This window comes from Bubalus bubalis, chromosome 3, assembly GCF_019923935.1.
Source record: "Bubalus bubalis isolate 160015118507 breed Murrah chromosome 3, NDDB_SH_1, whole genome shotgun sequence".
Taxonomy (NCBI): Eukaryota; Metazoa; Chordata; class Mammalia; order Artiodactyla; family Bovidae; genus Bubalus; species Bubalus bubalis.
Genome location: NC_059159.1, coordinates 6743274 through 6770889, shown reverse-complemented (window position 1 = coordinate 6770889; position 27616 = coordinate 6743274). Strand labels below are relative to the sequence as shown.

Sequence of the window (27616 nt, the reverse complement as noted above, 5' to 3'; positions counted from 1 at the left end):
CAGGGCTCTGAGTGCACACCGGACGCCCAGGGCTCGGGCGCCGCCACGGACAGCTCGCGCCCCCGGGTTGCAGCCATGTGGGAGAGGGGACAGGGCAGTGAGCATCCTGATGTCTGGGCGGGCAGAACCTGCAGTTCCCCAGGGCACACATGGCGGGCTGGGCTTCTCTCCGAGCCTCACAGGCTGCGTTCAGAGAGCCTGCGTGATGGCTGGGGTTGCAGGCCACATCCATCCACTTCCACCTGCGTCCCGCACCAGGCCGCTGGGGAGGCAGCCCTGGGGGTGGGGGTGCAGCTAGGGGCCTGACACACGTCACCGAGGAGCGGCTGTCGGCCTCGGAAGGGGCAGCTGCAGGGTAACAAGTGGGGTCAGCAGGCTTCTCTTTTAATACCTGCAGCACCAGCCCGGGGGAAAAACAACCGAGCCTGTTTTATGTGAATTGGGGCTCACCAGGACCATTCATTCATTCATTTAGCAGTGATGTCCTGAGGGTCCCCTGTGCTGGTAACTACTCTGGGCATCTGCAGATGGTGTCCTGTGCCAATAGGAACAGTCCTAGTCCTTCTAGAGCCTACAGTCCAGGGGGCCCAGCAGGTGGAACTTAAAGGGGAGAAATGACAACGAAAGAAAGGACCGGCTAACAGCCACGTGAGCTATGGGGGTAGATGGGGAGAGCCCAGTCTCAGGAGGTCCAAGCCAGGAGAGAAGACCACCTGGGGCTCACAGAGGGGAGCCAGGTGCCAGAGTCGCTTCGAAGAACCGGTCAGGCTGTCCCTGTCGCGGTGCAGGAGGGGAGGGTCAGCCTGAAGGGGGCGGGACGGGGTCAGGGCCCCTGGTCGGCACTTGCTGCCATGCCCTGTTCCACCCTCAGAGTATCGATCCACCTTGAGCTGCTCCTGCGCTGCCTCGGGAGGGAGGGAGAGACACACAAGGCAGAAAGACAGACAGGAGCGGAAGGCAGGTCCTAATCTCTGTACAGATCCTGAGCCCTGAGTGCACAGCTTGGAGGAGACATCTCCCTGATTCCTTTTCTGAGGAGGTCAGGTTGAAAGTAAAGTCCACACCAGGACGGGCCTCCGGCTCAGGCACGTCCAGTTGGCAGCCTCAGGTCAGTGGGGTCACGTCATTGCCAGCTTTCACTCCCGGGGACATCAGAGGCCTCAAGTGTGGGGGTCAAAGTAAACTCTAACACCAAGACTCAGGACAGTTAACAAGTCATCAGCGAGGCCCCTAGGGTGCTCCGCCAGAAACGCCCCTTTGTCACCTGCCCTGATTTGCACATAACACTTAAGAGACACAGGACTGAGGTGTGAAACTGGGTTGTCTTTAAAAAGCTCTCAGTTGCCCAGGGCTGTGACCACCTGGGTGGCCTGCCCTGCAGAGGGGAGGGAATGCACTGCTGGGGGCGTTTCGGAAGTGGCCTCTGGTCCTGGGTCACTCAGTCAGTCGTTTGGTAGAAGTCTGAGCTAGAACAGAGCGCCTCTGGAAGGTGGGGGGACTCTGCCCACAGGCCCGAGCCCAGCCCTGACCCCTGCTGTCTCCTCTGCGGGCCCTTGGAGGGACACAGCTGTCATGGGAGGAGAGGGGACACGTGTCCACTAAGGCCAGGTCCCTCATCCTTGATCCCCGAGGGCCCCGGAGCACACAAACACGAGGAGCCACGACTGAGAGCCAAGGGTGAAGCTGGTGGACTCCTTCCAGTGGTGCCCTGGGCGGGGGCCGTGCCGGCAGCCCAGCCCCTGGCCCGCGGCCAGCGCTGTACTATGCGCTGCCTGGGAGGGGCCTGGTGCCACCTCCCTCCCTGAGCTCTGGGCCTGGCTCCAGATGCCCCCCCCCCTCCCCCCCAGCCTGCTGCTCTCAGGGCCCTGTGAGTGGCCCTGTTCCCTCACTTGCGAGGCGTAGGCCATCCATCAAGGCGGTTGTCAGGGGCATGGCACCCTCCTCTCCAAGCGGGGAACCAGTGTGCCATGGCTGATGATTACGAATGGCCCTGCGTGCCCATCCCAGCTTGGGCACCGGTGCTTCAGGCGGGGAGCTGGGTCCCAAGAGATTCCAGCTTCCTCCTTCAACCCCCAGTGCCCTTGTAGGTTGGGTCATCAGAGCTGGGCTGCCCTCAGCCCCCAACCCTGAGATTCAGGAGGGCTGGGAGGAGCTGATGGGGTAACATTAGCCTGAGCTGAGAACACTGAAGATCAGGCAGTTTCTTGGCCCTAAAAGCAGGAACAAGTGGCTGGGCTATCGTTCCTTATAGAATAGGACTGGCTGGGAACAGAGAGCCACTGGGCAGGTTCCCAGGACACACAGGTCAGGGCTGGGAGTGGCAGCTCAGCCTGCAAAGCTCTAATCCCTTGGAGAGAACAGGAGAGAGGGAGGGGGCTGCTGCTTTCCTTCTGAAAGAGCTTCAGTCCTCGAGTTGCACTGGGCTCAACTCCTGGCCCTGTCCTGAACTGGGTGAGCCTGCGGTGGTCACTTAGCTTCTTAGCGCTTTTGTTTCATCACCTTTAAAAATCAGAGATGCTCGTGGGCGTGGGGACATGGAATAAGATGTTATTTAAAAAGGCGACAAAGGTCCGTCTAGTCAAAGCTATGGTTTTTCCAGTAGTCAGGTATGGATGTGAGAGTTGGACCATAAAGAAAGCTGAATGAAGAAGAATTGATGTTTTTAAAGTGTGGTGTTGGAGAAGACTCTTGAGAGTCCCTTGGACTGCAAGGAGATCCAACCAGTCCATCCTAAAGGAAATCAGTCCTGAATATTCTTTGGAAGAACTGATGCTGAAGGTGAAACTCCAGTACTTTGGCCACCTGATGCAAAGAGCTGACTTGTTGGAAAAGACCCTGATGCTGGGAAAGATTGAAGGCGGGAGAAGGGGACGACAGAGGATGAGATGGTTGGATGGCATTACTGACTCGATGGACATGAGTTTGAGCAAGCTTTGGGAATTGGTGATGGACAGTGAAGCCTGGTGTGCTGAAGTCCATGGGGTCGCAAAGAGTCAGACACGAGTGAGCAACTGAACTGAACTGAAGAAGCACACGGCAGGGTCTGTCGCGCAGCAATCACTCAAAAACGTGTCTGTCCCTTTTATCATCACAGAAACCTTATTTCCTATCCTGATAGCCTAGGCCAGCAGGAAAACCTGTAACCCCAAAGTCCTCACCCAATTCTCCTTCTGCGCAAGGAGGGTCCTGGGGTCAACCCATGACCCCGCTCAGGTTGAGTCACAGTCATGACCCTTCCCTTCTCTGGCCCAGGTGTCAGCTAATCTCTGGGGGACGAGGAGGAGCCAGGACAGGCCGCTCACACCTGCTCTGTGAACCAGAGCCACCTCTTCCTGCTCCGCTGAAGGTCATACGAGGGCAAGCTGTCCCCAACACCAGGTTGGCTGTAGGGACTCACCGTGTGCTTTCTATACGAGGCTGGGTGGGAACCGGAAGGGAACTGTTTGGGTTTTTTGGTGCCCATGTCAGCCCATCCTTCGGGTCATTGCCCTCCTGCCTGAGCTCAGGCTGTGGTCGGGGCAGAGGCTCCTTTCACACCCAGAGGGGACAGGACACAAGGACACACTCACTCTCTGGTGGGGAGGGGTGCCCTCAGGGGAGAAGGGAAGCCCCCTGAGCAGATGCACTCGGCTCCAGAAGCACCGTGGCCCTGGGTCAGATTTTGTGCCAGGCGCACAAGACATTCTGTGGTCTCTGGCCTTGCCTGTGTAACTCGCACAAGTCCCCTGGGTTTCGATGAAGGAAGGGACTTTGGATCTGATTGCCTTCCCCTGCTGGATCAGCCCCTGAGGTTTCCAGAGGATTCGAGCTTGGTGGGCATCATTATCATCTCAGAGGCAGGAAAGAAGGGCGTTTAAGTAATCAACTTAGGGGATGGAGGTTCTCCTCCAGAAGGACTCAGGGCAGAGCCTCAAGTATGTCAGGAGGAGCGGGTCGTTGATCAAGGGCAGGTATTTGAGTCTCTGAAGCAATCAAGCCTTAAGTATGAAATCAAGAGCTCTGGCCTTTTCATCCTTCAACTTTCCACACCCTTGAGGCACGGCAAGTGGCGGCTGGGAGGGCGGGCTCTCAGTTTTTCTTAAGCTGTCTGAGCCGGCTCTGTAATCGCTGGGAGATCGCGGCCCAGGGGCCTCTGGCTGGCAGACAGACTAATCTTCGGGGTGATCAGAAACATAAAACTTCCACACCGTCACTTTGCCCGAAGGCGGCTCAGTCCTTTCTAAACCTTTTCTTCTTACTCCTTCCCCCTCGGATTCAGATGTCTAAGCCCTAAACCCTGATGTGACCGCACCTGGGGTGACTGTGTGCTTCCCAGGGGCTGCTGGGAAGAATCAGCCAGCTGGTGCAGCTGGGAACGGGGCTGCTAAAGAGCTGTTACAGGTCAAATGAGATCAGAAGGGTGGACCCTAATCTGATGGGATATGTGCTTTTTTTTTTTTTTTAAAGAAATTAAAAAAAATTTTTATTTAGTTATTTTTGGCTGCTCTGGGTCTTCATTACCGCACGTGGGCTTTCTCTAGTTGGGACGAGCGGGGTTAACTCTTCGCTGTGGTGCTCGGGCTTCTCTTGTTGCGGAGCACCAGCTCTAGGGCACGCGGGCTTAAGCTGCTCCGTGGCACGTGGGACGTTCCCAGACCAGAGATCGAACCCGTGTCCCCTGCACCGCAAGGTGGACTCTTAGCCACTGGACCACCAGGGAAGTCCCACGTGCTCTTATAAAAAGAGAGAGGGGAGACAGAGCACACGCTGTCTGCACACACAGAGGAAAAGCCATATGACGGTACGGTGAGCAGGTGGTCACCTACAAGCCAGGAAGGGAGGTCTCACCAGAAACCAGTCCCGAAGCCTCCTTGATCCTGTGCATCCACCCTCCAGAACTGAGAAAATAGACCTCTGCTGTTTAAGGCACTGGTTCACGGTTTCATTACAACAGCCTGAGCCCACTAAGGCAGCTGATGAGCAGCGGCTGGATGCAGAGAGAAACCAGGAACGCCAGAAAGAGGGGAGGCAGAGCTGTGACAAGGGCGTGGGGCTCCCCAGGGTCTGAAGGCAGATTCCGGGGCTGCTCGGGGCCACAGCTCCTCCGACACGGCCGCCCGACCCGGCTGCCTGGCTGGCGTTCACCCTGGCTCGCGGGCAGCCCGGTTCCGAGCGGAGGAGCGCCTGTAAGTCCGTCGGGCACCTCGCCTGTCTGGGCCTCACCCCGCTCTCTCTGCTGGAGTCCAGGCAGCTACCTGCCGATCTCCTGGACAAGCAGGAGTCCCTGCCTGAAGGCCAGGTCAGCACAAGTGTGAGCCACGCGCAGGGCAGAGCTGCCGACAGCAGAGGCTGCTCAGAGGGGAGAGCCAGCCAGGGTCTTTGCTCGGGGCCGAGCCGGGCTCTGAGGTCAGCCCTGCCACTAATGAAAGGGGTCATTTGGTGACAAGCGGCTCGCCCTTCAGCAAGCTTTAATTAAGTGTCTTCTCTACCCTAAGAGCCTTAAGACAGCATCCTCCGGTTCTTCTTTCAACTAACCTCTGCATCTGCAGAGAAAACTTTTGGAAAACCAAGAATAAAGTTAAGACCAGAGTGAAACATACATAGAAAAGTTTTCCTGGATGCCCTCCGCTGGCTGTGTGGACACAAGGAGAGCCCTGGACAGTGGCCCGAGGTGGGGGATGTCGGGGTTGGGGGCAGCATCAACGGCTCAGGACGAAGCCTGGCTGGGAGGGCAGGTGGGGGTCCATGTGCTACTTTCATTTGGGGGGGGTCCTTCCTGGCCTTCCGAGAAGCACCAGTTGCATGAGGGGACAGCGCTGAGTGGCCGTGAAGGAATTCAAACACAGAGCTGGCCTGTTGAGCCAACAGGATGTGGGGAACAGATGGCCCAGGCATGGACGACCCGGGGCTGCTGGTGGTGACGGATCAGAGCAGCCCCAGCAGGAGACGCTCAGCTGAGATCAGTCATGGATCCACGGGGGGAGTTGGCCACTCAGCCACAGATAGTTCTGGGGATGGGCAAAATCGGACCCCTCGTGTTCCCGGGTGACGTCCCCTCCTGGGGACCTTCTGCCACTCGGGCCACCAGCCCTGGGTCCCACCTCTCCCTGCTGGCTCGGCCTGGAGGACAAATCTGGGGCACCTGCCAGGGGGAGGTGGGGTGTGCGGGGGCCGAGGAAATCCACGCGGCTCCAGCGTATGCACAGACCGCTGAGGGGGATGGTGCCTGACCCACTTTGAGGGGAGCACAGAGACAGGAATAACGCGCGTGGTGCTGCTCTGAATACACGATCAGAGGGAAGGCAGCCCTGTGGGTCCCTGACAGCCCAGCCCAAGGAGGCCTGCCATGCCGGAGCTGCCTTTATTAGAGAGAAGCGGTTTTTTAATAACACTGAATGGGGCGCCCATAGCCGAGCCAGCTGTGTCCCAGAGCGGGAGGTGTCTGCTGGGGGTGGGGTGTGTTGCGGGGGATGCCGGTAATGGGGGTGAAGGGATGCTGCTGCTGTGGCCCCTTCCAGCCTGAGAGCCGCCCCCCTGCCCCTGCCCCGGGCGGCCCAGGGGCCACGGTCCGCAGCGGTCGGTTAGGCAGCTGAAGGCTCCAGCTCTGGGGTCACAGCTGCTGGGACTGTGGGCCTGAAGGACAGCACTGTCGTCTGCGTCCCCTAAGTGTCCCTGGTGGATGCGTGGCTGACGGTGAGAACTAGGAGTTAGGAGGAAGCCCGGCCTCTCTGTGAGGCTGGCCTGCGTCTCATTACTGGGAGGCTCGGGCTTTCCTTGAAGACGTGGGGGTGACGGTGGTGGAGAGCAGGGAGGCATCCCATCTGGTGGGCCTGGGGCCCAGCGGTGGGCGGGGGGTGGGGCGGGGAGGCCAGACAGTGGCAGCCGGCAAGGCTCCCAGATCTCGGCGGGGATACCCAGGGACACAGCTCTTTCTGGAGTGATTTGGGCCACGTCCCTGACCTCCTGGCCAGCCCCAAGAGAGGCTCACTCTGGGGCCACTCCTGGGACGTGGTAGCAGAGATGACGATGGTGAGGGTGTGCGTGGGGCTGGTGTCTGGACGTTGAGCGCTGTGCAGACAGCGCTTTCTACATGGTCTCATTGTATCTTCCGGGTCTCCCAAACTCAGCCGCCTGGTCCCCCCCAGCACTTATTTGAGCAGCAAAAGAAATCAATGGTGGCGCTTGTCAGACATGTTCTGACGTTTTCCTGACACGTGGCTATTTGCAAAGGCCATCGGCCCTTTAGATCGCAACCAGGGGCTTCTGGTGGAGGGACCGGCCCGCAGGCTTCTCAGCTCGTCTGGAGCTCTGGGGTGGGGGGTGGGGGACGGCTGTGCTCAGGCGGGGTCCCTGCAGCCTGCCCTGGCCTCAACAGATGGCAGAACAAACTCCTAATTACGCACGAGAAAGCTTCCGGCTCAGCACATCTATTTATGATTTTCCGGTCCCTTCGGTGTTCCTTCTTCCCTGTGCCTTCCAAGAACCCAAGCCAGCTGATTGCCACCCTATCTCCCCTCCCCGCTTGGCTCCCCCGGACATCCTGGGCCCTAATCTGGGCAGTGGGGAGCGACAGGGTGTGCGGGAAGTGGGAAGGCAGGGGGGGCCTGGCCACAGAGCTGCCATTCAGCAGCAAAATGAAGAGGGGGCTCATCACACACTGACAACTTGGCACACACTCGAGAGGACAAACAGGGCCAGGGCGCTCACTGCCTCTGCAGGAGTTCTAGAAAAATCACCTGGGGTCATTTGGGGCCAGAAGCGAGACGCCCCACACCCACCGCGATATCCCATGGGCAGGGGTGACTTGCTCCCTCCTGTGGCGGGGTTGCCTAGCGGTTCCCCGGGTAAACGATTTCTGCTCCGTACCCCCCATCCTGCTCTGTCCCGTGCTCCGGGGTCAGGACCAGGGGAGACCCCTTTGAGCAGGTCTGCAAAGGAAAATGCCCAGGTGGCTCCAGCGGGAACTGAACCCCAGGCTCAGCTACCTGTCAGAGGGCTGACATCACTGGGTGGCTGGGCTTCCACCCGAGAGGGCTTCGTGTCAGAGACAGCTTTCCTTTTCGAGCCCAGAGGCCTGACTCTCTCAGAGAGACAAACGACAGGCCTGAGCTGTCACCCACGGTTGGTGGAGAGGCTGCGGCCGATTGATTCTCTCTCGGATCAGAGGGAGAAGAGGGGCAAGGGACTCGCAGCGACAGCCATGTCACCGCCTCGCGCCCTCTCTCAAGGCCACGGCCACCTCGCCCCACTGCCCTGCCAGGGGCTGCCTCCGAGAGCCCAGGGGCTGCAGGTGGAGACTGGCGGAGCCCCCCTGCGGTCCCCTCGCTGCCCTAAAGGGAGAGGCTCCAGCCAGGAGGAGGAGAAAGAGAGCCGGGTCACGGCGGGCCGTGGCGGCCCACGCTGGGGAAAAGAGCAGCCTGTTTTCTAAAGCAGCTGAGCCGTGGGCTCCACTCCGTGAGCCCCGTCCTGGAGGAAGGCGAGGACCCCAAGAGCAGGACTTGGAGGGGCAGGGGCTGCGGGAGGTACCCAGGCACCCCGGGGCCCAGCTAGCGCTGGGAGCTCAGCACAGCCTCTGCGGGTGGAGGCGGGTCTGACCCAAGCTTGGGGCCGCCTGGTGTCCGTGCCAGACACCCACCCTTTATTTACCGTCAGCTTCCTCTCTCCCTCCTACAACCTCTCTCCTCTGACACAGGCACCGCTCACCACACACAGACAGGACCTCACGCTACACGTGCCCCCCGGGGATCCTGCAGTGCTGGGGAGACCCTTCTGCCAGGCCCATCAACCAGAACAGCAACAGCATCTTTGAGACCAAAACCAGTGTGCAACTGATCCCAGAGCGCCTGCCGGGGACGGGGGGGATGGTGACTGCACGGCCTCTGGTCGTGGGCCCAGGTGGGTCCCGGCCCTTCCGGGCGGCTGGCAGGATGGTGTCGGAAGTGAATGAACTCCCAGCTGCCGACCTGGTGTTGGGGAGACCCCCGAGCTCCCCCAAGGACACTGGGGGTCTTGCTCTTTGCAGCGTCAGTTGGAAGGTACTATGGTGTTTTTTTATGCTCTAGTGGCCGGGGACTCAAGAGGTGGCCACCACGGCCTGCTGAGTTTTAAGGTTGTGTCGCGTGGCATGTCTGTGAGAACAAAGAGCAGCTGCTCTCCTGCCCTGAAGGGGCCCAGCCCCATCCAGGCCTCTAGGAGCCCCGGAGCACTCCTCTGGGTGGTGGGGACCCAGTACAATCGGAACAAGTGGTCCTGGGCTGAGCCCCGCTTTTGCCCACATTACCTCGAAATGACTTGTCTTTTTAGGACAAAATTTGCCCACCAGTAAAAAGGCACAGAGTGCCTGCCTCCTCCCTGCGCTCTGGAGTCCACGGGAGCCCCCTCCACCTCCCAGCGCTGGCTGCGAGCCCGTGTGGCCGTCTCAGGAAGACTGGGAAGGAGGGGAGTGAGGCAGACCTCGAGATGCTTGTCAGACTCACCGATCCATCTCATCAGGGACGTGAGGATCTGCAGGTATTTGGTCTTCTGGACGTCAAAGAAGGTGAAGGGTCCGAGGAGGAGCGTGAAGATGGCCTGGTGACAAAAACGAGAGTGAGAAGGTGCAGAGGCCAGGCGCACGTGGCACTCCATGCGTGTGGGGACGGCACGCTGTTCACGCAGCCTCCAGCCATCCCCAGGGCTGCTCTAACCCAGGTGTGCGCCGGGAGCGGCAGAGGCTCCCTGGGGTCAGGCAGCATCGCCTGGCGAGTTCCTGGGACCAGGGCTGCAACAGAAACTGAGACCCGTGCGTGTCTGCTGCACCTCACACTTGTGGTCCTGAGGCGACTTTCTAGGCAAATTGCAGGTTATCTCTTGGGGACATGGCCCTGCTTGCTTCTCTTCTCAGTAAGTGCTGACCGAGGGGGTCACGGGCCCGGCAGCAGGCTGGCATGAGCACTGGTTAGGAAGGTGAGGCTCTGAAACAAACCCCAGGTACATCCTGGGCTCTCACGGTTTACTGGGAAGAAAGGACGGTGGGGTGGGGACGCAGGGGCCCCGATGACCCGGCGCAGTGGGAGGGACACCATCCTGAATGGTTCAGAGGACAGGATCAATCAGGATGTCGGTAATCAGCAACCTCTTGAATTCTGAGAGAAGGTAAAGCCTGGAGAATCGGAGCCAGTGTCTCCGGGGGCAGAGCCACAGAGAAACATCCTGGACCAGGAAGAGCAGGAAGCCCGGAGTGGACAGGTGTTGGGGGTGGGAGCTGTGGGGGTGCCGGCACTGGCCCCTCCTCTGCCCTTCCTCTCTGGGGAACAGGGAGAGCGAGTGCTTCCTTAGGGGGCAAACAGAAGAGAATTCACACCCCGCCTTAGAGACTGGGATCTGCGGAAACTGAACCCCCTCTGCAAAAGAGAACAGGGAGGTGGATAAACGTGGCCCCATGGAGACTGGGGCTGGGGACGGAGGGAAGCTGAGGCTCTCCATGCCAAGCCGGCTGCTCCGAGAGCGGAGTGATTAGAAGCTGCTGGGTGGAGTTACAGGATGGCACCATTTCCAGTCTGCCACTCGGCAGTGGCGAAGCGGCGGCGGAGGCGGCAGACCTTATTAACATTTACAGCGAGCCGTTTTATCACGTTAATGCTGATGACGCTTGCCAGAGATGCAGCGGAAGGTGCCAAGCCCGGAAGTGGGGAGCAGGGTTCGCTTTGGGGGAGTCGGGGCTGGCCCTGGGATCCCAGTGAACACGTCCTAGCTGCTTGGCCTGGTGGACAGTCCCTGGCTCCCCCGATGGGGGTGGGGGGTGAGCCCGTTCCCCGACCCCGACTCTGCCCCAACCCCGACTCCGCCCCGCCTGGAAGGGGAGCAGGATGTGGGAGAGGCTGTGACCGCTCATCCAAGTCCATTATCACTGTGAGAATGACAGGAAAGACTGAAGCGCCACTTAAGCAAGGGCTCTAATTATCTGGGGTGGGTACGGCCTCCTGGCAGTCCCCCGGGGCTTGGAGACTTCTGGAAGGAGCTTCCTTCCGGGGGGCTGACAACCAGCCCTGCTTCCGCTCTGGAAGAAGCAGCGGTTTCAGCAGGCGGGGTGACGGGGGAGGCAGAGGACAAGGGCTCCCGAGCAGTCCTCGCTGGCCCCTGTGGCCTGGGGACACAGGGAGGTGACAGTCACCCAGTTGCGTCCGATTCTTTGCCACCTCATGGACTATAGCCTGCCAGGCTCCTCTGTCCATGGGGTTCTCCAGGCAAGGATATGGGTTGCCACGCCCTCCTCCAGGGGATTTTCCCAAGCCAGGAATCGAACTCTGGTCTCCTGCATAGCAGGCATGGCGCGGGGACACGGCGAGGGGTGGGATCACCAGCTCCCGGCCAGCTGAGCCAGTCTGTCTGCGGTGCCATCAGCAAGTCATTTAGGAAAATCACCACCTCAGGGAAACTTTCCACTGATGAATTTCTCTTTTGAAGGATGGGGGCGGGACAATCACGTGGAAAAACATGGACCAAGCCACCTGCCATAAACGTTCTCCAATGACCCTGGGCTGCTTGAAACTACACTGTGGTGTGCCCGGGCCAGGAGCTGGGGTGTTTCACTTCTGACCTATGATACCTCCAGCTGTGGGTGCCGGACATACTCGTGGTGGGGGGTCAGAGCTCAACTTGGAGGCCTAAAGACTGGGTTTTAGAAGGTTCTACTATGTAAAAACAGGGAGATCACAGAACCCGCCCTGCAGGCAGGCTGGGAATTCTGCTGCTGTGGGCCGCCCTAGGTCTCCTCTCCAGGAGGGACCCCATCTTCATCCTCCTCCTCAGGAAATACGTCAATACCCTTTTACACACGCGGCCCCATTGCATACCCCCCTGTAGACGGGACTCTGCCGAGAGACCCTTCGTTCAAAGGGACGGAGCACACAGACACACCTCCCAGGGCAGAGTCTGGAAGTGTACCGAGGTGCCCACCGAGTGCCAGGAAGCATGAGTCAGGCTGGGAACGGGGGTCCAGCCCTGCCGGGCTCTCTGGGGTCCATGTGCGTGACAACAGGTCTGTCCCCAGGCTGGGGGCAGGTGGTGAAGGGCTCTTTGGGGAGATGGGGTCAACAGCTGTGACATCTGTGGCTGGACAGCCGCTGGAATGTGCTTTCTTTATCCCCCCAGGTCGGGACCACAGACCGACCGCAGGGTCCGGGAAGACGTAGGGCCAATGGGCAAACAGCAGCCCCCACGCGGGGCAGAGCTCACGCAGCACTGGGAGCCCAGACCGAGACACGGCGCAAGCTGGGGCTAATTAAGGAACAGGTGTTCTCTGCAAATTGGTTCAGCCAGACTTGGCATCCAGGGTGGGAAAGGGCAGAGGGCTCGGCCAGCGGCGTGCATGGCCTCGCCCCGGTGCAGCTGCGAGGTCTGGGCGGGGAAACGGCCCCAGGGTCCCGCCGGCCCGAGCTCACTGCTAGATGCTGAACAGCCACGCGTGGCACTGCCTGTCTTCCCTTCTCTTTTTACCCAAAGAAGGAATGAAAAGGCAGGAGACAGTTTGTCCTCCTGGGTTTTCCTGTCCAGCCTGTGTGACATTATAAATTAGCTGGCTCCCCAAGCCATTTCCAGACACCCAAACGCCATTGATCAGTTCAAGCTTGGGATCTGTTCAAGGACTCTCCGAGTTGGACTCATTACAGGAGGCAGGGACACCAACTGCCGCGGCCAAATGTGTTTCTTTAAAAAAAAAAAACAGACAAAAAGAACGAATTCTTTGGTCTCTAAATGAAACCTTTGAATTGGTCACAGGAACAAAGTCCGAGACCCGGGAGGGTGCAGACGGGGCTGCGTGTGGGTCTCTCTCGTCCAGCTGGTGAGTCGAGATGCCCACCAAAGGCACGGAGTCCCGGGGGGCTCCTGGTGGACAGGAGGTGGCTCACGTCCCTGGCACGCTTGGCCACGGCTCTCGAGATGTCCCGGGGGGGCTCGGTGAACTTGACCGGGAGTCTCAGCACTCGACAGGGCTGCTTCTCCACCTTCGTCCCCAGGCAGGTTAAAGGCGCCACCCACCTCCGGCTGCTCCCACGACCCCCTAGTCCTTCCTCACTGTGCTCATGTCTGGCGGCTGCTGTAACCTGGTGGCTTAAAACCACAGGAGTGTGCTTTTTTACAGTCTTAGAAGGGACACAGGGAGCCTGGGAGGAGTCAGAGGTGTGTGTGTGGGGGGGTCACAGTGGTAACAATACATAATGTAAGAGGACTCAGGTGGGCAGAGGGCTGGCGGCAGGTTGGGACTGGGGAGCCGTCTGGAGCCCCGTGCTCCTGTCGTGATCCCTCCTGGGCCCGAGCTCGCTGGCACCCGTGTCCCCTCCCCACACTCAGCCCCAAGCACACCTGCTCGTGTTCAACACGCACGCACGGTTTCAGGGCCATCTGTAGCGCCACACCAGCTATACCTCCTGCAACAGGCGGCAGCGAGAGAACACCCTAGACGAGCAGAACAGTCACCAGGCAAGGGCCAGGGCCTCCTTTGCTGATGAGGGGACGGGGGGTCTGGAGAGGCTGGGTGACCCAGGAAGCAGTGGATGGGACCGGCCCCACCCCGCCGACCGCTGTGATGCGCACACTCCCCGCTGTGTGAGGCTGCCTCCCCACTACAACACCTCCTCTCCCCACTTCCAGTTGGTTCTCACCCTCACACCTCTGCCCTCGTGACTGCCCTTCCCCCTCCACCTTCCTTCTCTCTGTCACCTCTCAAGCCCCGCTCAGGTGCCAGTCTCCCCCGCCCGCTTTGCCAAACATTTGCATCTTCACTGGGGGGGGCTCCTGACTGAATCACCAAACGCACGGTGGGTACCACACCACTTAAATTCTTGTAGGTTCCCTGTTTTTTTTTTAAAAAATATTTATTCAGCTGCCTCAGGTCTTAATTGTGGCATGGGTTTAGTTGCTCCGGGGCACATGGGATCCTCTTGGGCCAGGGATTGAACCCGTGTCCCCAGCATTGCAAGGCGGATTCTTAACCGCTGGACCACCAGGGAAGTCCCTAGAGTTTCAACATGAAAGGCCAGCAGAGCCACTTGGCATCTCCATGCTCTAAGACTGGAGGGGGCACTCAGACTTCTCTGTTAATCCAGCAGGGGTGATGGAGCAACAAGTTCTGGAAGGGTGAAGGGCAATATGCTGCCTGATCTACCTAAACACACAGAGACCCTCGGGCGGGCTATGTAGGACACTGGGCCCCGGGGAGCCAGTTCACACATACCAAGGGCACAGCTGAGCTCTCTGGACTGATCCTGGAGGTCATTTCAAGTGACAAAGGACACAGACGCCTCGATCACAGGGCTGGCCTTGTTGGGGTTAAGAGTTAATTGGGATTAATGGCAACTCAGCAGGAACCCATCCCTAAACGGGAACTGAACTTCCAACGTGCCCTTGAAGCGCGGTGAAGACATGCTCAAGGAGTCTATTTTTACTTCTCAAGTGGCTGTGAACGTTTAGGTTTGGAAGTTTACATCTTCCCAACTTGAATCACAACGCCTGACGACGCGGCCATGAGGAGGAGGTGTGCCCTGGGGTGGTGAGGGCCAGAGTGGGGGCCGGAGGCTTTGGGGCCACATGCTCAGGGCGGGGGCCTGTGTCCTGAGGGTGCCCCAGCTAACGGCGAGACCCCAGAGTGCTCGTGAAGGTCCCAGAGCGCATCGCGTGTGCAGAGAAGGTAGTCAGTGAACATCAGCCCTGGCTGCATCGCCCCAGCAAGGAGCAGCACGCCCTCATGGGAGGATGGTGTGAACTCCACCCGTCCTACCAACGTGCCGGGACTGGGGAACGCGGAACAGCTGAAGCCAAGTGAGGAGCTCCCGCCACACAACGTTAGGTCAGGACTCTTCCTGTTGCGTGACCTGCAGCCCGAGTGCTCTGCAGGGTGAGTTCACGTTCATCCCCATCGAGCGAAGGATGAACGTGTGGGAAGGAGAGCAGAGGCCCATGCATGGCGCTCGGTGGAGCCCGAGCACAGCTCATCAGCCAAAACCCTGCGAGGAGAGGCAGCGCCGCTGAGAGGAGGCCACCGGGACGCTGCAACAGACCAGCACTTGCGCAGGAAATGGAGGCTGAGGTTTCAGAACGACAATCTCCCCCAGAGGATGGGCGGGGGGCGGCTGATCCCGAGAGCATGAGGAGCCCCACTGTGGGAACAACGGGGCCCCTGCCAGGAGAGGCTGCCGGCCTTCAGACGAACAGCCCGGCCACGATGCGGGTGCTGCCAAGCTCTTACTCACTGATCCTTCAAATATGTTCAGCTGCTGGAGAAAGGGTGATGGAGTCAGACGGAGGCCAGATGCCTCTCCAGCCCCCGAATGAGCTGATTAGAGCAGGTGGCCACGGCTTAGGGTCCCTGGGTCCCTCTCTGGATTCCCCTCAAACCTCACCCAGGAGGTACCTGGGAGATGCTTGCTGAATAGAATGAAAGATTCAGGTGATGCCTGAAGATAAGAGTGGAGACTTGAGGCCCAGACACTCTAAAGAGGCTTCTGGAGCACAGAAGTCAGCTCTAGAAACCCGCTATCATCTCACGACATCTGCAGCAGAAAGCCAAGTTGGCTCATGTCAAACAATTTAGTTCCATTTGGATTGAGCGAGAGCTGAGACACGTTAACACCTGTGGCTCCCGTCAAAAGGTGAGTGCATGCCTGCTGAGGAGGCACAGCCCGGGGGAGAAGGGCACGGAGCCAACAAGGCTCCCCCAGGGAGTTCTTAAGCAGCCACTGGGCTACAGAACAGAGGCAAGAAATCAAACCCACATGGTGGGACCTCGACTGCCCATCAGACCTGGGAATCGGGGAGAAAAGATCTGTCCTCACGCCTGATTAACTCTCAAGAGGATGCAACTCTGGGGGTGGCTTCCAGGCAGCAATGCAGACCGGCCAGGGAGGAGGGACCTGAAACACCTCTGCTAGAAGACGGGTGAAAACGCTATTTGTTTCTGAGACGGGGGAGCCTGGGAGAGTGATTTCAGGGAGGAGCCATGGAAGGGGTGGCTGCTCCCAACCCTGCACATGCATTCAACTCTGCCTGTCCAAGCCCAGAGGATGTGAGTTCCGTTGGTTTGGGGTGGGGAGGGGGCGGCCTGGAAGAGAACATCCAAGAGGCCCCGGATGGAGCTGACGCGGCAACTGCCCAAGATGAGGGCTCCTGGGACCGCGTGTGCCATCCGAGAGGGTTGGGCGGGACACAGGCCGGTCCAGGCCCCTGGGGGCATCGCTCCCATCGGACCTGCGTCTCTTGTATCGGCAGGAGGTTCTTTACCCCTGAGCCCCGAGAGAAGCCCGAACCAACATTACCAGGCACCTACTGAGCGCCCAAACACAACATCTTCCATCTAAGATTGCTTTTTAATCCTGACACCTTACACACTGGCTATTGTCTTCTTTTGTAAAAAACAAAAAAACAAAAAAAAACCAACTGAGGCTGAAGAGGACTAATTAACTTGTCCATGATCTCATAACAACCAAGACAGCTGAGACCAGAGCTCAGAGCTCAGGCTGTCTGTATCCAAGGCCCATTCTCTCTGCAGAGCACTTGACCCCCTCCCTTGATTACGCCCCAGAGAAAGAGTCTCTCCAGTACCCGCTCCAAGGCTGGCTCCCGGGGGGCCGGGGGCAGGAGGGCTGGGCTGGTCCAGTGGCATTAGCCTGGCATGGCTGCCGCCTCCCTCACCCTCTGATTGGAGGACAAGCCTGCGCGCCTGTGTTGTCTCTTTCTCAGCTGAAAAACCAGATGGTACCCGGTGGTGGGCAGGGTTCCAAGGGTTTGATGCCAGAGCCTCAACCCTTGTGGTTTGTGTGTGTGTTAGAGAGGGAGATAAATACTGTGGAAAACCCATGCAGCCACTCACTCAATGATGATAAGCCCCGGGGTTTATAAAGGACAGCTTGGCTCCTTACAAGTGTGAAAAGAGACATGGGGCGGTGGTGGTGGTGCGCACCCACAGTGCCAGGTGAAGACTGAGGGGCCTGACCTTGCACGAGGTGGGCTTTAAGAACATGATGACAAGGAGCTGCAGAGGGTCGGGGCTGTGGGAGGATGAGGGAGGTGGGGTGAAACAGGTGGAAAGTTGGGGGCCCTGCGGGCAGAAGAGACCTGACTTTGAAGCCGGCACCCATCCTAACATTAACACTCTACTGCTCACGTTCCAGGTGACAAGGGGTGGCAGAGACAGACATGGGTGGTGAGCCAGCCTCCTGGCGACTGGATGGCTTCTGACTGCTCCCCGTGATCTGCAGCGCCCGCCCCCCCAAAGACAGGGGGCCCCTAAGCCCTCACTGAGGGGCAGCTTCTGTCCCGGCAGTGAGAAGTGGAGGACGGCCCAGGTCTCTGGGAAAGGGAGGGCTGGTTGGAAGGGGAGGTTTTGAGGCTGGAACAGCGGCTGCCCACCTGAGGGGTCTCGTCCACTCGGACGCTCACAGAGCGCCCCCTCCCCCTTTGTGGCCGGCCTCACGCTGGCTCTGGACCCAAAGGTGGACAAGGCGCAGCTCTGGGCCTTGAGGAGCTCCCGGTGAGGCCAGGGAACTGCACGCGGATGAGTCTGATTAACGCCACGGCACGGGGTGTCATGGGGGGAGCCCCTGATTCAGCCTAGAGTAAGTGAGTGCCTGTCAGACTCTGCAGCAAGGGGAAGGCATGCGAGGGGTGCAGAGCTGTGAAAAGTGCCCAGCATCTGCGGGGGTCAGTGGCCAGTGAGGGTGAGGCAGTGGTGACAGAGAAAAGTTCCAGAAGGGAGATTAGAGCAGACCATATTTCGTGGAGGAGTTTAGAGCTGCCTCACACAGAGAGAGGCATTCCTAAAGGGTCCTGAGCAGGGAAATGGCGGTCAGGTTAACCTTAAACCAGACTGAAAGAGTCAAAGACAGAAAAGCCTCATGACCTTGGGGTGAGCCTCATGCTGGGAGGCGGCCGGGCTGGATGGCGGGGAGGGGGCTGGTGAGGGGCACCTCTCTGTGGACAAGTGGTCCAGGCGCCCAGGGCTCCAAGTTGAGCCACCAAATCCCCCAGTGGAAGCCTTCCCTTTTCTCATGGGATGAGATCTGAAAAGGACTCGAAACATTAGAACTGGGAGTCCTGGGGGCTGGAGGAGAGAGGGCAGGGTGGGGATGTCCCCGTCCAGCTGGGCGCGGTGACAGCCACAGGAAAATGCTGAGCTGGCCCTGGCAGGGAGCCCCGTGGAGCCAGGGAGGCACATGAGCCCAGGGCGGGCTCCCAGGCAAGAAAACAGGCCTCAGGACTTCCCTGGGGGTCCAGTGGATAAGACGCCAAGCTCCCACTGCGGGTTTGATCCCTGGTCGGGGAACACGCCGCCAGGTCTCGTAGAGGGAGGCAGGGTTTTTCTAATGGGCAGCAGGGTTTGAAAAGCTGCAGGAGAGGACGGCAACATTGCTCCCCAGGCTCAGTGAACCGAGGCACAGAGAGAACTTCTCAGGCACCACGGGCCTGGTTCACCACGTCCCACTCTTCAGCTACTGAAATCTGTCTGCGGAGAACTGGAAACAGCTCTGGGTCCTGGTCTATTTCTGCTGGATGTCAAGGAACAAGAGAGGAGTGGGCACTTGGCAGTCCTCCCACCCCTGGGCCTGGCCAACTTATTATACACTGCTTCACAGACGCGAGGAAGCTGGAGGCACTGGCCGTGTGATCCTGGGGCTGGGGAACAGTTGTCGGGGCCAGGACGGGATCCACTGGGCCTTACGGGTCCTCAGAATGGGAGGCCTTGAGGGGAACAGGCGGGCGGGTATCACTCTGCATCGTGGACTGTGTTAACGGAAGGTGGGGACCCTCTGGGCCGTCAGTCCTGCCCCTCGGCTCTCTTGGGAGAAAGCACCCACATCCCCAGCCATGCAACCCTGGGCTGGGTGGGCAGCGAGCCCCGTGGACTCAGGACCCGCACGGCTGTTGGTGCCTCCAGGAACCGGCTGGCATCTGACTGCTTCTGCTGCAAGCCCCGCCCGCCCAGGGACAGGAGGTGGCAGAGCCATTGCTGCTGGCACCTCGGCCGGATGTGTGGGCACCCCACGCAACTCCCCCCTCCCCCAATCTCTGCACAGGGAGAGCGGGTGCTGGGAACCGGGCTCTTCACGGGGGCTGGAATGGAGGAAGTCGGGTGCCTGGATACGGGAGCCCTGCAAGCACGGGCGGCTGGCTCCACCCCTCCCCTGCAGATCGCTGACCTCCAAACAGTCAGGAAAGGGCAGGACTCTTTGCTGGGTGCCCAGTAACCTTGGACGTGGGGAGGGGAACTGGCTGATCAAGGAGCTCTGTCGAGTTGGGTACGAGAAATCTGGCTGAAGACCCCTGGCTTCCTCCCTGGTGGATGGTCAGAGCCCAGAGGCCTCTCCATGGGGCTGGCACGCCATAGCTCCGGGAGGAAGCACCACCCGCAGGGGCCTGCTGGCCAAGGCGGCAGAGGGATACCGCCGGAGGGCCCCCTCTCTTGGGGACGCTGAGAGTCTGAAAGTGGCCTGATGAGGGCACCGGAGCGGCTGCATCCCTGTCCGGGAAGAGTCCGCATGCCATGGAGCAGCTAAGCCCACGCCCCACAACTACTGAGCCTGCCTGCTGCCACTACTCTGAGCACGGAGGAGGCGTCACCTTCAGTCGTGACTCGTGACGCCAGCCCGGAGGCCTGCGACGCCTGCCCGTTCGTTCCTGGGGGAGGCTCGGTTCGGGAGGGCCCTGACCCCCACCTCCCTGGCCGAACCTCGGGAGGCAGATCCAAGGGAGACCAGGGAAGGCCTCTCCCCAGGAGGCTGGGTGTCGGCAAGACCACGTACCGCTGCGAGAGGGCCTCGGCCAGCAGACTTTCTCAAGGGGGAGAGGACCCAGAGTCACCCTTGGAACTGGTGCAAAGTGCCGATTCCTGGGCCTTGCAGTCTGAGATGCTGCTACATTAGGTCTGGGGTGTCACCTAGCAATGTTTTTTTTTTTTAATAATTTAAATTTGTTTTTGGTTGCCCAGGGCCTTCGTTGCAGGCTTTCTCTAGCTGCGGTGAGTGGGGCTACTCTTCTCTTCGGAGCGTGGGCTCCAGGTGCACCAACCTCAGCAGTTGCCACTCCCGGCCTCAGTAGTTGTGGCGCGTGGGCTTAGCCACTCCATGGCATGAGGACTCTTCCCGGACCAGGGATCGAACCCGTGTCCCCTGCGTTGGCAGGCGGATTCTGACCCACTGTACTACCAGGGAAGTCTAGGAATCTATATTTTTCATACGTGCCAGTGGTCCTGGAACCATGCTCTGAGACCCAGTGGATGAGACTTGTGTCCTGACCCAGGGAGAGGGAGGGCTGAGCAGCGTTCCTGGAGGCCGGTGACCTGTCCCTGGGGTGGACGGCAGCCTCCTGAACGGCGGTGAGCAGTTCTCCTGCCAGAACTGCTCAGATGTCACAACTTGGTCAGGGAGGGGGTGGTCGGTGAGGCTTCCAGCCATGATCAGCACCCAACCTGGCCCCACTGATCACGTCCCTCCTCCTGTCAAGGTTTCCAGAGAACATCTCAATCCGCAAGTTCATCCCGGAGCTCAACTCAGAGGCCCTGCAGTGCCCTGTGACCTGTCCTTCCGCCTTCATGCAGCATCTGCTCGGCGACGCCCTCTGCAGCACCCCTCTCGGCACTGCGAGCCTTATTAAAACGTGCCTTGGTCTACTCTAACCCATGAGAGAGCCCGCCTACGTGCTAATTAATCAGATGTCATCATTGATCTGCACCCTAACTGCTCAGCCCCGTATCATCAGGCCCGAGTCCCAGGCACCTCTCTGCTGCCTGCATTTCCTCTGGGGTTCTTTGGCTCCTGCGTTCTCCTAGGGGCCGGCCTGCGGGCTGGGGGACGTGCCCTCAGGTACCTTCAGTCCCTGCACGGTTTGCAGGGCCAGCACCACTGGCTGGGATACCAGCCACACGGAGGAGCGCAGTTATTACTTTAGAAAGAGTGCTTTATTTAATTAAACCATTACTGCCAGGGCCCTGGGGCACGGTTTAGAAAGACAGCAGATTCTGCTTAGAATAGACACCCTGTAACAGAGAAAACATTGCTCAGGGAGGGGCACGGCCTCCCAAGTCAGCAGGGATGTTGCAAGGACTACGGACTCATCTGTGCCCCGAAGCAGCAGAGAGACCAGAGCAGGAGGAGGAACACGGTTTGGCATATACAGCTCTGATCCTAGTTAGCACAGAGTATTTAAGAACAACTCATATTATCCTCAGAACTCCTGAGAGGCTGCGACGCTTCCTTGACCACAGATCATTCCCAGACTTTTTGGGAAATGAAGCCAAAAAAAAAAAAAAAAAGAGCAAGGGAGAGTAGAGATCTGAAATTGACAGCTGGGGCATTTCCTTAAAGAATACAGAGTCTTTTTTTTTTTTTTTTTTTTTTTTAAGCTGCTTGCCCAGAAATGGGAGGTTTTGGAGCAGAGGGGATACAGAGATGACCAGAGCTGGAGGATTTTGGGAGCTTTCCCGGAGAGGCTTCTTTTTTTCAAAATGAATTAATTTGGTTGCTAGCTCTTAATGTGACATGTGAACTCTTAGGTGCAGCATGCACGTGGGATCCAGTTCCCTGACCAGGGATTGAAGCCTGGCCCCCTGCATCAGGAGCTTGGAGTCTTAACCACTGGACCACCAGGGAAGCCCCTGGAGCAGCTTCTTGAGATGACTGCCTGAAAACACACCACACACACACACACACGGGTCAGTGGCCAGGACCCACCCGAGGCGCTCGTGAAGCAAGGAGAACCAGCTTTCTTACCCTCTGATCTCGCTGAGCACAAATAGAGAAGCCTGGCACTCAGGGTGTGCCCGAGATCGGTGTGAAGTGTGGATAAAAATGGTCCAGGAAGAGCACAGTGCAGAAGGTCCCCAGCGGGGATGAACACTCCCCACAGAGACCTATTTGGAAGTTTCCCAACCAAATTGGCCTGTGCATGAGCGTGGGCCGTGGATATATTCTTAATATGCTCCATGAAGCTTTCCTGGCTTGGGGCTGTGTGTGTGTGTCTCTGTCTGTCTCTGATGCCCACGCCAAATCCACATCGGCCTGTTTCTATACAAGCCCGGCTCTGGATTCCCACACTTACACACAAACACACGGATACTAGAATTTACCCAAGAGATGGGCTTCTAAAGGTTCTATTTATAAATACTTAATTTTCACAGAACAGTGTTTTACACACACTAGGGAAACCAAGAACTCAAGAGAAACCTGCCGTGAGTCCTTCTGTAAAATAACAAACTGTTCTGTAACAAGTAATTACCCCCTCTGAGTTTGTCTTTTACGTTGGAATTTTCATACGATGGGGATGCTTAGAAGCCGAGTCTGCCGGCAGCGCCCGCGACCGGCTGCGGCTCAGAGATGACTTTCCTTTGTCAGTGCCCGTCTCTGGGCCTGGGGAACCGGGGGCAGGGAGAAAGGACGAGACACCAGACAAGCCAAACTGACAGCTTCCCACAGGCCCGGGGTATAAGCCGCCGGCGCCCAGGGCGAATCCTGTTTGTAAGGACACACTGGTTACTCTCCAGGTGACAGAGCGGGGGACGTTCTAACAGGGTCAGAGAGACACTGAAGCGGTCGTCAGAAGGGGGTCTCGGGAGCTGGAACTTAGCTCCCTTAGCCCAGCAGGATGGAAAGAAGGCCAGAGGGTCCCAGCTCACCCGGGGAGTAGCTTCTGAGGCTGGGGGAGGGGGCGGTGGGGACTGTCTTGTGATCCCGACTCCTGCCACTTGGTGTTTTTACTGGGAGCTGGGAGCGGGCGGCACAGGGGAGTCAGCTCTGTCCTCTAAGCTGGCGGGTCAGGCGTCAGCCATCGCAGAGGCAGGACGTGGGGCGTGATGGATGGCGAGCTTAACGCCAGCGGACAGAACCCACGTCCCCGAGAGCCGCATTAAGAACAAAAACAAGCAGCTTCTCACTGCGCTGGAGGAAGCTGGGGCCAAATGACGCAGGGCACCGGGTTAGGGTTGGGGAGGGGGCGGGTGGGGCATCACTGTGATCCAGCGAGGGGGTGGAGGGGGGGCGGTCGCTGTGGTCCAGTGAGGGGCGCTACCCAGGTCTCCTCGGAAAGGTGAGGGCTGGTCTGGAGCAACGCTGGGCAGCGCTGGGCTGGCACTGGGCACAGGCACCAATGGGGGGTGACGGCTGCGGGCCCTGGGGGTGCCCTGGCAGGAGCTCCAGAGACAAGCCATAGTGTTGGAGTGAGTGACAGTGTAATCTGAATTTCATTTAGAAAGGGCAGGGGCTGGGGTGGTGGAGGAAAGCACAGCAAAACACCAGCAGCCGCTCCCCGGAAGAGCCGGAGTGGCTGCTCCCCAGGAAAAGGAAGGGAGAAAAATGCAGGCCTGCCCCTGTGTTATCGATTTCCCTGAAAAAGAAGAGACAAGCTAATCCTTTAAAGTCAGTCATTTCAACCTGAGCGCTGGCCACTGTTTGAAGTTAGAATTTGCTCAACATCAGCGTCTGTCTGGGGAGTGCGTACACGCGGTCTTGGGGTGTGAGGCAGAAATGTTTTCTTCCTAGAGACCCAGGATCGCAGGCTAGAAGCAGAGATTGGGCACTTTGGGGGTTTCCACACCCTGGGGCACAAGTGTTCCCGGGGGCCCAGAGGAGCTGGCGGATGACCACAGACCCCCACCAAGTCAGGGTGGGCCCAGCCTGGGGTTGGGGGAGCTACTCCACTGGCCACACCTTCAGGGGGTTGCCCAGCATGACTGGCGAAAGGGGAGGGACGGGTAAGGTGCGACAAAACCAGACTCCCAGGATGTCCCTGGTGGTCCGATGATTAAGAAACCACCCCGCAACGCGGGGGACACAGGAGTGACCCCTGGTCGGGGCACTAAGGCCCCAGGTGACTCGGGGTGACTGAGCCCGCACGCCACAACTAGAGAGTCCACGCACTGCAGGACGCAAAGGACCAGATGCAGCCACAGAAATTAGAACGAAACAAACCGACTTTCCTGGAGCCTCCAGAACGGGATGAGGCGCAGACACTGGGAGAGGAAAAGGAAGAGAAAGAAGACAGCGTCCCTGGTAGCCTAGGCAGGTCCCCAAACAGTCTCCCTCCTACAAGGGAGGCGCCTGGATGTCCCAGACCCTGTGAGGCCCCGTCGGCAACCCCCTCCTTGCCCCAGGTGGCCAGGAACCTCGCCCAGCTTGTTCTGGTTTGGTGCTGGGCTGAGTCCCGACCCATGGGACTCAGACAGGGTGATGTCCCCAAACAAGCGACTACCGGGCTGTGTACTGTGCTGAGGGCTCAGCTCTGGATTTGTGGATGGAGCCAACCCCTGACTCCTCCGTGGAAACGGCTCATCCTGCCAGCATGGTGCTCGCCCTCCGGGGCCACGCCTCCAGTCTCGATGACCCCTGCTTCCTTCTGGGTCCCCCACCCTGTGCAAATCCAGGCACAGCGCTAACGCTGTCTCCGTTGGAGTTGTGCTCTGGGGGTGCAGGCTGGTCTCCTGGGATGGTTCCCGAGAATCCCCAGGTCCCATGAAGTCACTGCTGCCGCTGAAACTTGTTGTCTCACCCTGACTTTCCCTCCTTGCTGGTCCCAGAGCCTCTAGGCCACCTCCTGCCCCAGAACCGGTGAGAATAAACATGCAAGGGTTGGCAGCGGTGACCCATTTATTAGCAGATGCCACAGCCCCAGGGCACCGGGGCCGCTGCTGAAATAACAGAGAGGCTGTGGCTGGGAGGGGAGACGTCCTTGGGCAGATGTGCAGAGCTCCAGCTATTCAAGCGAACGGGAGAAGCCCTCCTGGTCACCAAGGACTGAGGGGCGGCAGGAAGATGGTGGGTCCTTCAGGTGGACGGCGGGACGTGCCAACACGGATCACCAAGCAGGCCCCATCCCGGGCAGCCCCGCCCTGACCTCTGCAAACATTAGGCTCCAGGACTGGTCAGCGGGTCCCTTCGTATCTGCGCCGTCATCTCAGCCTGAGCTCAGGCCCAGAAGGACCTTCAGCGCTAATCTGAGTCCAAATCAGACTGACCTGCTCCTTCAGGAGGAGAAGGCAATGGCACCCCACTCCAGTACTCTTGCCTGGAGAATCCCATGGGTGGAGGAGCCTGGTGCGCTACAGTCCATGGGGTCGCTAAGAGTCGGGCACGACTGAATGACTTCACTTTCACGTTTCACTTTCATGCATTGGAGAAGGAAATGGCAAAGCACTCCAGTGTTCTTGACTGGAGAATCTCGGGGACGGGGGAGCCTGGTGGGCTGCTGTCTATGGGGTCACAGAGTCGGATACGACTGAAGCGACTTAGCAGCAGCTCCTTTAGGAAGAAGAGTCCAGCGGGCAGAACCCCCCACCCCCCTGCAGACCCCAACACACACCCTGCTTCTTCAAGGGGTGTCTGGCGGGAGAGGCCCCTCTGTCTGGTAGAGGGTGGCTGCACTACCCTCCCGGTCACCCGGACCCTCGAGGTGGACCTCCCAGCTCCTGCGTTCAAGGCAAGCCAGGGTGACCTTGTCCTGGTCCAAAGTGGCCCGCAAGGGGCCCCCCGCCTGATGCTACCAGTTTGTGGCCGGGTCTCCAGCCAGGATGAGCTCCGCTCTGCCATCTGCGTGCCCGGTTCTGCCCAGCCTGGCCTGCTGGGCGGCCGGTACCCCAGCAGCATCGATCCACTTGTGAGCAGTGGAGGTCGCTCCTACAGCTGGCTAGGAGCCCTCAGTGCTCAGGGAGTCCCACTGCCCCCCCCAGGACTGCCCTCTGACACTCTCGAGGAGCTGATGCCGACGGGGCCCAGGGCGTGGGGTGCAAGTGAGGCTGGACAGGACCGCAGGAACAAGGACAAGACAGCCAGGCAGTGCCCTTGACTCGAGGGGACAAGCCACACACGTCCGTCCTGCTTCCAAGACACTCGGGACAGTCTGATTCCTGAACGGGACTCATTTCCATATGACCCTGCCATTCACCAGTGGCCCCTGACTCCTCCTCACCGTGCAGGAGAATGAAATGCTAAATCCTGACTTTGTTTCCTACCCAAGTCGGAGACGCTGAGCAGAAAGAATCCCAGGATGGTCCCCAGCCTGCAGGCAAGGTTTCGGGTTTGAAAGCGCTGGGGCATCAACACTTTTCCATTTGATCCTTCAGAGGAGCGGGGTGGGGTGGGGTGGTGGGACTGGGGATGAGGCGGGGATCTGAGGATCAGATCCGGATATTAACTCGAGTGGACCCTCCAGACGGGGCCCAGGTCACCTCTGGCCCCAGCTGTGGCATCTTGCTGGGACGCCTGGGGGGCACATGTGACTCGCGGGACCACCCCCAACTTTACAGCACCCTGTGGCTACTCCAAGGAGGGAGGAGACGGAGAAATTGACTCAGATCAGCTGCACTGGAATCCCAGGATGTGGATGGAGCTCGCGGGCCAAGGGAGGGGAGGAGGAATTTTCCAATCGTTAAGGTCAAGGGCTTCGGGGAGGCCACTGGTGGCTGCGGGCAGAGGAAGCTCCCGTCTCACAAGCACTCACGACGCCACACTCGGGCCGGCCTCCGAAGGCAGTTAATATCCTAAGTGTTCTCATCCTGTGTGTGCATCTCAGCAGCATTCCCGGGGAGGCACAGAAAAGATGATTTCCAAGGACTTTCTAAAAGCTAAATCGTAAAGTAGAAGCCAGACTATACTGGCCTGGAAAAGACAAGAAGTGGCTATCAGAGATCCTTTGAAACAGGCAGGCTGGGCAGACGCACGGTTTCCCTGAGACAAAGAAGTGACTGCGTCTGGAGTGGGAAAGGGACCTTAAACCCACCTGCTGTCTTGCCCAACGTGGCAGCAGAACAACCGGGAGAGAGAACTGCCCCAGGGGCAGGGGTGGGGGCTTCCCTGGTGGTTCAGTGGCCAAGACTCCGCACTTCCAACACAGGCGGCCTGGGTTTGATCCCTGGTCAGGGGACTAGATCCCACCTGACGCATCTGAGAGTTCACACGCTGTTACTAAAAGGAACCCGCACGCCGCAGCTGGGACCCACTGCGGCCAAATAAATATTTAAGAAAGGAAAGAAAGAGCAAGCTGTGGTGGGAATCTCTAGCCTGGAGGGACAATCTTCCAAACATGAATGACTGCGGCGGTGGGTGGGGGGCGGAAAGGCGAGGGAAAAGGATGCCCCTCGTCTCCCACGACCTAAGGGCCCACCTTATGGAACAAGGACACAGGGGTGAGCCCCTCAGGCCAGACTTGGGAGGGAAGGTGCCGTTAGCACAGAGCACCCAGGACCGAGAAAGGAAGCCCAGGTCGGCTGACCCCATCCTCCAGTCACTGGGCCACTTCCGACGCACTAACAGGGGGCGGCCGGCACGGGGACAGGGCCCCCAGTGTTTAGGGTCAGGAGGCTCGGTGCTGCGGAGGCTGTGGACCCCGGGAGCCACACGCGAAGTTGTAAAATAACTTCTGAGACGGCGCCGAAGTCCACCTGCTTGGAATTTCTCCAAACCAGGCAGACGAGTGAATCTGAACTGAAAACCTGAGCGAACAGAAGCCCCCAGCGGCAGTGGCCGGGGGAGATGGGAGGGTATCAACACCCCGCAGGGGAAGGGCTCTGGTTCTGCTCGGCCTCGCCTCCCCCCGCCCCCTCCGTCCCAGCCTGTGTTGTGTGGATTGTGGGGGCCTGGTGGCAATTAGCGTCATGAGTTATAAGTGTAATATCTGGGAG

At 59.1% G+C, this 27616-nt stretch overlaps 1 protein-coding gene across 2 annotated transcripts in view; it reads right to left on the bottom strand.

The window, feature by feature from the left end:
* Positions 1-27616, bottom strand: part of TMEM104 (transmembrane protein 104) — a 54513-nt gene that overhangs the window by 5126 nt on the left and 21771 nt on the right. For both annotated transcript variants that reach the window (XM_045164750.1, XM_006045209.4), the window contains exon 9: positions 9456-9549. In XM_045164750.1, the coding sequence (XP_045020685.1) occupies positions 9456-9549 (94 nt within the window). The remainder of the gene's footprint in view (positions 1-9455; positions 9550-27616) is intronic.